At 38.9% G+C, this 9,299-nt stretch overlaps 5 protein-coding genes across 5 annotated transcripts; 2 read left to right on the top strand and 3 right to left on the bottom strand.

Moving 5' to 3' along the window:
- Window positions 1-72: 72 nt before the first annotated feature.
- Window positions 73-2,476, bottom strand: BATDEDRAFT_89083 (uncharacterized protein; the record flags this gene model as incomplete). Its single annotated transcript, XM_006679581.1, is given in 8 exon segments — window positions 73-78; window positions 96-296; window positions 358-646; window positions 731-1,214; window positions 1,291-1,369; window positions 1,441-1,575; window positions 1,657-1,833; window positions 1,931-2,476. 8 exon segments carry the CDS (start codon window positions 2,474-2,476, stop codon window positions 73-75), a joined length of 1,917 nt encoding a protein of 638 aa, XP_006679644.1.
- Window positions 2,477-2,624: 148 nt separating this feature from the next.
- On the bottom strand, window positions 2,625-4,533 carry BATDEDRAFT_89405 (uncharacterized protein; the record flags this gene model as incomplete). Its single annotated transcript, XM_006679580.1, has 7 exons — window positions 2,625-2,636; window positions 2,699-2,785; window positions 2,897-3,371; window positions 3,483-3,723; window positions 3,824-3,883; window positions 4,037-4,161; window positions 4,469-4,533. The coding sequence occupies 7 exons, from the start codon at window positions 4,531-4,533 to the stop codon at window positions 2,625-2,627; spliced, it is 1,065 nt and encodes a 354-aa protein (XP_006679643.1).
- Window positions 4,534-4,930: 397 nt separating this feature from the next.
- BATDEDRAFT_25404 (uncharacterized protein) lies at window positions 4,931-5,668 on the top strand (the record flags this gene model as incomplete). Its single annotated transcript, XM_006679381.1, has 1 exon — window positions 4,931-5,668. One exon carries the CDS (start codon window positions 4,931-4,933, stop codon window positions 5,666-5,668), a length of 738 nt encoding a protein of 245 aa, XP_006679444.1.
- On the bottom strand, window positions 5,656-7,211 carry BATDEDRAFT_89082 (uncharacterized protein). Its single transcript, XM_006679579.1, has 6 exons — window positions 7,052-7,211; window positions 6,833-6,901; window positions 6,533-6,709; window positions 6,373-6,463; window positions 5,947-6,277; window positions 5,656-5,825 (listed from the first exon to the last, which is right to left on the bottom strand). Exons 1-6 carry the CDS (start codon window positions 7,124-7,126, stop codon window positions 5,711-5,713), a joined length of 858 nt encoding a protein of 285 aa, XP_006679642.1. The 5' UTR covers window positions 7,127-7,211; the 3' UTR covers window positions 5,656-5,710.
- A 529-nt stretch (window positions 7,212-7,740) lies between these two features.
- Window positions 7,741-8,966, top strand: BATDEDRAFT_89301 (uncharacterized protein; the record flags this gene model as incomplete). The annotated part of the gene is made up of 2 exons (XM_006679658.1): window positions 7,741-7,805; window positions 8,018-8,966. The coding sequence occupies 2 exons, from the start codon at window positions 7,741-7,743 to the stop codon at window positions 8,964-8,966; spliced, it is 1,014 nt and encodes a 337-aa protein (XP_006679721.1).
- Between the last annotated feature and the right edge of the window lie 333 nt (window positions 8,967-9,299).

Below are 9,299 nucleotides of genomic sequence, written 5' to 3'. Positions count from 1 at the left end.
GATCATTCAATCGTTTTTTATCAGCCTGTTTCAGTCCATCACATAAACGTGTGTTAATCACGGCTGTATCAACTATTTCTAGCAATTCTACTTACATAATGTTTGGCGACAAAAATTCCTACAACGAGTGCGACAATCGTAGCTATCAGTCCTGCATAGTTGAAGTCAGCACTCAATACGTCAAATGCTTGAGAAGGCATACGGCGAGTACAGAACAAATCCAGTCCATAACTTGCTACCAACGAAGTCGACTCGAGGTTGGTTGGCGAGCTTATGATTTTTTGAATACCAAGAACCTTTCAAGTCGCAGTTGTTAGCATCTGTCAATTACTAAAAAATAGTCATTCAAATCCTTACTTCCTGTCCATACGATGCAATCTCATACGTGGAAAGACCCAGACTGGCCACGTATGGAAATATTCCTGCCTCCTTGTCTTCTGCCGACTGTTTGCCCAATGTTCTACGCGGATCAAGAAGTTTCTTATTAAGTCCATACAAAAATCCAGTATCAAGTCCAAACAACACCTCGCGAGTTGTAATGCCTGCCAACGTCTGGGTAACACCAATTGCAGTAATAGGAAGTGGAAAGACATATGCTTGTGCGTAAATACCCGGACGGCTGTTAGAATACGACGACAGTGTTGGACTGTATTGTTGATGATGTTACATGTGTCAATTAAATACAATTCACAACACAACGTTCTCAATCTCAGTATAATAGAATACTCACCTGTCCACTCTCTTATCTGGCTTCGAGTTTTCGTACATTTCAATCACCACAATCTCAAGCTGCTTTGCATCTGGAACACTAGCACGATTCGATGTCTTTCCTGCTTTGGCTTTACGTGCCTTTTTGCTGGTCTGTCCCGCCTTGCCAGAACTATGCGAATTCGAAGCAAGTGTTGCCTCGGACAAACCATTCCAAATCTCTTCATTCGTTGCATCAGGTCCATAGTTCCATGCCGTGTATACAAACCAGTTTTCAACTTGAAGAATATGCATTGGTGATGCTCCGTTATTGGCCGGACCAGCTGCATGATGCGCAGTACGATAGTGAATAGATCCCGATACTGTATCCACAATATAAAAGAATGATACTATCGTACCATCAGCATCCTTGCGAACAGTAGCAACACCAAGCATATTTGGGCTAAGGTATTTGTAAAGAACTGTTCGATCACCAAGCACTCGACCAATGGAAGCAACAGATACTTCTAGACACATTGACAAGATATGTAAGATATATCAAGTATGAAAGTTCAACTAATTCAATAGGCAAGCTTGTTTTACCTGATGCACGATCAGAGAGTGCGTGAAGCTTTTCTCCTTGAGGAAATTCAAGATTCCACGTTTTTTCCAGTCGGTATGCCTGAAATACAAATATCATGACTAAGAAATAATGCTACAGCATTGCACAGAAAGTGTACATGAATAGATTACCTTGCGACCTTTTTCTGGCACCTGCAAAGCGTACCCTTGAAGACCCGTGTCACCCATAGCACGATAAGTATAGAACGATAAGCAGTTTGGCTCAAATGCAGCATGAGCAGCAGGTGTGTCGGGGAAAATTTTGAGCTATAGAAAATAGACAGTAAGTAAGGAATCAAGTCAAAACAACCTATTAACCCTACGCTTAAACTCGGTTTATAAAAATACCTCTGTAGGTTGGTCCATAAAAACCATAATGCTAGTATGCTCGTCAGTTTCTGCTATTTCAATCATCGATATACCATGCTTAATGCCTTGTAAATTGGTGCGAGCCTTGATCTGTGGTTGAAGACTTGAAACATAGTCTTCACCAGTCAGTCCATTCACTCTCCAGATAATGGTGTTCTATAAAACCAAACTGATGTATCAATAGGACTGAAATACAAAGTATCAAGAGATCGACAGCAAACAAGTATGAAAAAACAACCAATTTTGAAACTACCTTTTCAGATGCATCAGTTCCAACCAAAGCAATCACTGGAGGATTTTTGACATGGGCATGTCGAACTATGTGAATGCTATGTATATGAAATGACTCAAAGTAGCGTGACCAAACAGGGCTTCCAGTAAGACTGTCCAAAGCATTCACCTTCCCAGTCGATGATGCAAAAAGAATAAACTTTTTAAATCCATGCGCGTCACTAATGCCTACGGTGGTGGTGTTTGATTTGGGCTGCAAGATACCTTGTCCAACAAATAGATCCTTGAGAAAATCGTTAAACTTGGCAATATGCACGCTCCAGCGACGAACGTATCGCTCAGCCATTGAGATGGATGCAGAAACCTCGGGCTCTTCACGAAGCTCATCCAGTTGTTCAGAGAAAAGAGTATTTTTGGGAAGACTAAGAAAAGCCGAATCTGCGATATAGCTTAGTGATTCGTCCCTGGTCCAAACAATTTTACCATTGCGAGAATAGGTCACAGAACCATCCGCGGAAACTGATATGAGTGCAAGCACAGCATCTCCTCTAATCAAAGTTGTGCCCATAAAAACCTACGGTAGAGCCGTTAGTTGAGTTACATTCAAGACAGTCGGAATTCTAAAATTATGTGTATCAGAAGTGCCGTAAAGGCGGGTGTGTTTCCATTAAGCCATCACAGTGAATATAAATCCAAAGGAGCATCGGAAAATCCAATCATGTATCGTCCTTTACACATAAAAATAGGCAAGACAATAAAAATACAAGTCTAGTAGAATGTCGTGTCTTACTTTTTCAATCAAGCCCAACAAAAACACATCATTTGTCACAGCAATGTGAGATTCACTGGCACCAGCCGTGACTAGATCAAATACATACTAAGATATAAAATTAGATCAAGAATAGCACATATTATGTTTTGTTTGAAACTCGGATTAGCAAGAAAATGATCAAACAAGTGAATGGACTAAACTAGCATATATGAATACCTTGTCGGACTGCAATCGAAGACGACCGCTAGCAGATCCACTTGTATGAGAAGTAAACAGATCAGCACTAGATTCTTGAGTTGACAAGCTAAATTTGTGGACAACAACAAGCTTGTTATTTTTCAGCCGTGCAATATAGGTGTTTGTCGCAGTCTTTGCAAGAAACTCGGTAGGTTTAGCAGTTTCTCCTAGTTTTTCGACAAGAACATCTCCAGACAATGAAACCTCAAAGCCATGTCCAGTTTTAAGATTGATGGCACGAGACTGTCGACCATTGTTCCATACACAGTATACTTCTGATTCAGAGCCAGTCAAAAATATGCGCTCGACAAATGCAGCATCCGCGTCTTTTGTCTGGGTAGTAGTTAAAATAGATCCATCACTTATGCTCAACTCACGGGTAGTCAAAGTGCCCGTTTCTGCTGTCCATGAAATCAACCAAAGAGAGTTGTCGGATGAAATGATTTGAGCGTGTCTAATGTTAAACCCAACATAACAGTTAGTCATGCAAAATATAGAAGCACAAGATCGTGCCAATCAAGACATCTCAATACGGTGGTACTAAAAACAAAAAATGATAGCTTACTCTTCCTGGTGCTGGTGTTTGAAAGCCCAAACCACTTTACCCTTGTCAGAAACTGCAACAATATCACATGAAGGGAAGATAGCGATTGATTTTTTTTCATGGCGTATAATGGATGCAACACAAGAATGCGAGGACTTGGCAGAGGGTGCGGCACTCACACTCCAGATGAGAAGACCGGTGTACTTATTCCATGAGCGCAGATGAGTTGAAGTTGAATCATCTGTTAATGTCAAAACTGAGTCTAAAAGCATTCAATTGTAAGCAGATCCAATGGATAATTACTGTTAAATTCGACACAATAAAAGCATTCCAAACAGATGGCACATCCTAATCTAAATCACCTTGTTCATCTGCGTACAAACTAATAATGGACTCGGACTCTCCAAATGCATGACGCCAATCTATGTTTAAAAGGTGATTGATTTTAAAAACATGATTTTGTAATTGTACCAAAAGTCGAAACGACGAATCCGGGTTTTTAGATCCATCAAGACTTGAATACAGACAGACAAATGCTATAAAAAGCAGCGACCAAAGAATGGTATAAAACTTACTGATTTCACCAGAACTGGCGCTAAGAGAGGCAAGAACATTTTTAGAGGTTCCTATAGTAATAATATCTTGCTGACTAGAGCTTTCGATATGAGCAAACTTTGGAATACCGACTAGTTTTGTGTGCCTATATATTGTGGAATGAAAAAAGAATGATATGGTGTGCAGTACAAAAAGCGAATCTGTTAGTATGTTTTTTGTATATAGAAACAGGTATAATGAAAGAAAACATGGTAAACTAGACAACTGAAAGTCGGATGCAAAAGGAAATCGTGTCAGCTCAACATATAGACTGAATTGGTGAAGCCAGTGGCAGATACTGCAGCACACAAAAGGTTTGATGATTGACACTCAAGCAGGTAGAATGCAGTCATGGCAAGATTATTGATGGCAATGCAAAGCGATGATCTGACTAGAAGTAAAATGAGATTTACCAGTCATAGTTGCCAGCCTCGTCCTTGTACAGAGCAGAGACCGAATAACAAGAAAAGATGGCCATGGTTAGAATTCTAAGCATGGTAGCTGTCATGATGGGCTGTTTAACCGAGTCTGGCACTTGAATTCAATGTCGAGTTTAGGCAAGTAAAGATGAATTTCCAGTTGGATTCACGTAAAATGGAACATAAAGTGATGAACAGCCAGTCTTGTAAATAACTGAACAATATTGTGGTTTAAACTGTTTAGTTTTCTAGTCTTTTGGTGATTGGCATGCATTTCTGGGATTGTTCTGAACTAGATCGCGAGTGGATGTGATTTAGAATACAACAGTCGAACTCAGTATCCAATCATCAATCTAATAGTCAATCTAATCATCACTTTCCTTTAAAGCAGCCATGGCAAGATGATTATAAAAGTATTCTATTTGACGTGAAATTGACAGTCTTCTCAACTCATCAATGCATCGAGATATTCGTAGCAAGAGAGGACAAAGAGGGAAATCTCACTGGAAACCTCCATCTAGTACTGTGCATAGCAATCATCCTATTAGTGATGATGCAGATCTGATTGATGAGAGAAACTCATTTAGTAAAAGACAGATTGTCAGCAACCATGCTAGATTCCATCAAGACATCATTGCATCAGAACCTCAAGACACTCCTGAACTCTTGGCTCGAGTGGTCGACGAGTCTAGTTATGACATTCCTGCAGCATCGTTTCAGTTTAGCACAGAAAGAGTGGCCGATAGTTCGGTAGATGGTCTGCAACTATCCTTTGACTGGACTGCACTGCGTAGTCACTTGGATGCACTCCAAGTCGTGGCCAAAGAGCCAGATCCTCACACTGCAGTCTTTGTATTTCATCCACTTCCATTGCTATATGCATTTAATCCAGTCCATGTTCCTGATGCTCTGGTATCGCAGACCTCACTTCAGTCCGATACTGCCACCAGCAATCTCCTGCCCACTTGTTCAGATCCTCATCATGTCACCACCAATAGCTTATCCGATTCTAAACATGCTTGTGATGACTTTGTAGACAGCTTATTGGATCTGGACTCTACTCTTCAACCCTCTTTAACAACTTTTAACTCATCAAGCAAGCCATCAATTGATGCTGCTGCCTCGTTTGTTACTTCAAATCCCAGTCAGACCCAAGATAACATTGATTCATGGCTGGATGATATTCTGGGCTGATGTTTTTATTTCTATTAGCGTTGGATGACATTGTTATAAGCTTTATTCAGACTCGATCATTTTTTCAAACCGTTCCAATAGATATCTATGTTGTGGTGCAATGAGCGAATCCAAATTCTGAAGCATCTTTTGTTTAGTTTGCTCTCGATTGTTGAACCTATAGTTTTAGATATCCAAGTTGTTAGCCAGTGTTGTGTTTTTATTAAAAGTCTATAGAACGGGACTTTTCAACTCGAATTCAATCCATCTTCACTTCTCAATGACAGAAAGCTACTTACGCCTTTACATTCCATAATAGTGCTGTGAATTCATTATATGACAATGTACTTCGTGCCATTTTAAAAAAGTCTCTGCCATCAATAGAGTTGGTTTTTTGATTTGGAGTCAAGTTTTGCAATCCCTGACGAAAGATCTCTTCAGTGCTGCCAAATACAGATCCAGGCTCAATGTGAACTCCTTCGGTGTTACCTTTTGACTCGTACTGTGCATCTACTGGCAATATATCATGCTGTCTGCTTGCTACTTGATTCAATGTAGAAACTGAATCCGATATTATAGAGCGTTCTTGATCTCGCTTGGGAGATTGAGGCTTTACTCCAAGCTGAGCTACTTCAAATTCGGTTGATGTAGAGCAATTTGGATAAAAATATATCATATAGCGTTTGAGCATTATTTTACTTTAATCAAAAGTCCAATTTTAATACCTTGCCCGGCAAGACTCTCATTGCTGCGACTGAAACGATCATTTCCCATGGCATTCGCGTCAGCACCAAACTGACTATGTTTGAATACATTCTAGTATCATGTGTTATTTCATATAATGAAAAATGATCAATTTTTGATTAAACTATAGTTGTATTGCACCTCAAATGATTGTGATACATCTGTACTGCGTTGCTCAGTCTCTTGACCTATAAACAGCGATGACACTACAGACTTTTTAAACTCGGAAAGTTGAACAAGTTTGCGTCCCATCTCTGTCATGCGTTGTTGGTCGTCACTTGCATTTCGTTGAAGCTCATGAATCTGTTGTAAAAGTACCTTTAAAATTCAATGTTTTGATAAAATTTAGAGTTGAGATCCATCTTCATTAAACTCTCGATTTGTAAACAACTCTACACTATCAATAGAGTAAGCATCAAAAAACATGCTTGACGACTTTACCTGGATCTGATTGTCGCGCTGAGCAATTTGAGCACGACTAGTATGCAATTCGAGCTCATTTGCTGCTAGCTATTATTTATGCAACAAGTCGAATGTCAATATATATTTTAAACTCGATAAAAATATAATATTCTAACTGGTAGATTTAAAACAAGATGTTTTATACTCAATGACTTGCAAAAATAGCAAAATGCGACGAGTATTATATCCCCAACTTACTACTTTTTCAAATGATTGACGAAGATTTGCGGTTGCTTCAACAACTATACTTTGAAACTGATTATATATATCCATCTAATTAAGCCTGTGCTATGTCTTGCAAAATGCTTTACTGTAAAACTCTATTGAGTGTGGTTGGAAGGGTCTCGTCTGAGTTGATGGAAATATCTTCGCGTTTGTAATTACAATCGTATTCACGTAAAATAGAACTTGTATTTATCTTGCAGTTGGAGCCTCTATTTTGCTTTGGAATAGACAATGGTTAAATCTTTGTGCTTTCTTGATAGAAATTGACCGCTTCCTGAATAGACACTTTGTGTTTTGAATTTCTGGACAAACAAATTTACTCTATTAAAGTAATTACCAGCAGGATTCAGGAATAGACAATATGGAGCTTTACCTCGCGATACTGCTGTTTGTCACACATTTACAGGCTAAATATGATCTGTAAATGTGTGATTTTGTTGAGAAGCTTATAGGACACAATTTTCAACAATCCGATCAATCATTTCATGAAACTGGTTGTTTATTATTCATCTTTTAGTGTTTCATTTATGTGAATCCAGCAGTGAATGGAATCAGCAAGTCATGAACATCACGTGAAATAAAATTTGGTTGATAAATTTGACGTATAAAAAATCAACCGAATCAACTTTACTAGTCAATACATGGTTACCAAGTTACTCAACATGACTCTTCCAAAATCTGCCCAAGATGCACTTGTATATATGTATGAATCAAAAGTTCAAAAAAGGTGATATTTAGTTAGGACCATCACTGCACAGCGCTCATTTTCTTCATTATGAACACCTGAATTTGTTAATGCCCAGTTCAATGAAATGCTCATGGCGATCTTGGCATTTCAAAATGATATTATAGCTGCCCTTGAATAACCATTTATTATACTGTTGTTTGGATTTATTTTGGTGATCCTGATTTTATGCATTGCCAATCTTATTTGGATAGACTTAAGGAATTGGAGGTGCGACATGACATAGCAGTAGCTCCAACAGAACACTACATGATTCGCATAGACGGAGTTGCATTCCATACCTTTACCAAGGGAGTAGAGCAACCATTTGATAGTCGAATTACCAGGGCAATGGTGGAAACGACAAAAGATCTTGTCGATCGATTTGGGTCTATTACAGCATACACTCAATCAGACGAGATTTCTCTTGTATTTTCGGCTGCAGAGTTGTCAGAATCATCTCCTTATCTGTCTTTGCTACAGTCTGCCACTTCAGATAAGCGAAAAGTAAAGCGCCAACGAGGACCTTCAGATTCATCTTTAAATCCTGATGCTGCCAAAACCCAAGTTGGTACTCGCGTTCATTCCTACAATGGTCGCATCCAAAAGCTTGCGTCTACAACTGCATCGTATGCATCAGCACGCTTTAACTACCATATCTCTACTCCTGCATCCCAATGGGACTCACTTTCATCGCTAACTGTTCGACAACGTATGTTATCTCATTTAGCCTTTTTTGACGCAAGAGTCATCCCTCTCACTGATCTACAAGATGCATCTGAAACTATTTTTTGGCGGTCCAATTTTGATGGCATGCGAAATGCCATTTCACATATCTCTCAGTCAAATTTTAAAAAATCTTTATTGCATGGCAAGTCGGTTCGTGATCAGTGTGCGATGCTCGCAGAAGCCGGAGTTGATATAATGGGAACGTATGGATGTAAACCCTTGTTTGGTACATGGGTGAAAAAGGAGAAATATTTCATGAAGGACGCTATCAATCCAAAAACGGGTGAACCAGTATTGGAACCAGTGCTTCGGACAAGATTGCGATGTGGATCATTCAATTGGGCTGATTGGAGCGAAGATGAACGACTCACATTTACTGCATCTAAATACTGGCCTACAGATGAAAGAGCACCTCCAATGGATTCTTTGGATTAGTCACGCCAACTACTTGGGTTTGTGTGAAGATTTGATAGTCTTTGACGGTATTCAAATCATAGAACGTGTCTTGGTATAGAAAAAGTATTGGATAATACCATTTTATTGGATGAAAAACTCTTAAAATCCACTGAAATACTATTTACCTTTATATGGACTGATGCATACTGAAAATCACAGTCTTGTTTGACTATATTAAAAATAAATAATGCTATACATTTTAATCTATTTGAAATGTATTTATACCTGATTTATAGACTAAATTGTGTCACATCTGCTTGACTATTTATCCACCCGTCTGATTTCTAATTGCGTCTACTTTGAAGATTACAA

The sequence above is a fragment of the Batrachochytrium dendrobatidis genome, assembly GCF_000203795.2.
Source record: "Batrachochytrium dendrobatidis JAM81 unplaced genomic scaffold BATDEscaffold_7, whole genome shotgun sequence".
In the NCBI taxonomy this organism is placed as follows: domain Eukaryota; kingdom Fungi; phylum Chytridiomycota; class Chytridiomycetes; order Rhizophydiales; genus Batrachochytrium; species Batrachochytrium dendrobatidis.
Note: the sequence above shows the minus strand (reverse complement) of the source record. Positions and strands in the feature narration are given on the sequence as shown.

What these genes read in the sequence shown, in the direction of transcription:
- BATDEDRAFT_89082 (XM_006679579.1), bottom strand. Translation starts at nt 7,126, where the DNA reads ATGGATATATATAATCAGTTTCAAAGTATAGTTGTTGAAGCAACCGCA. An exon ending in TGAGAGTCTTGCCGGGCAAG is followed by an intron (nt 6,278 to 6,372) that starts GTATTAAAATTG and finishes CCGAATTTGAAG; the next exon opens with TAGCTCAGCTTGGAGTAAAG. An exon ending in CTATTATGGAATGTAAAGGC is followed by an intron (nt 5,826 to 5,946) that starts GTAAGTAGCTTT and finishes CTAAAACTATAG; the next exon opens with GTTCAACAATCGAGAGCAAA.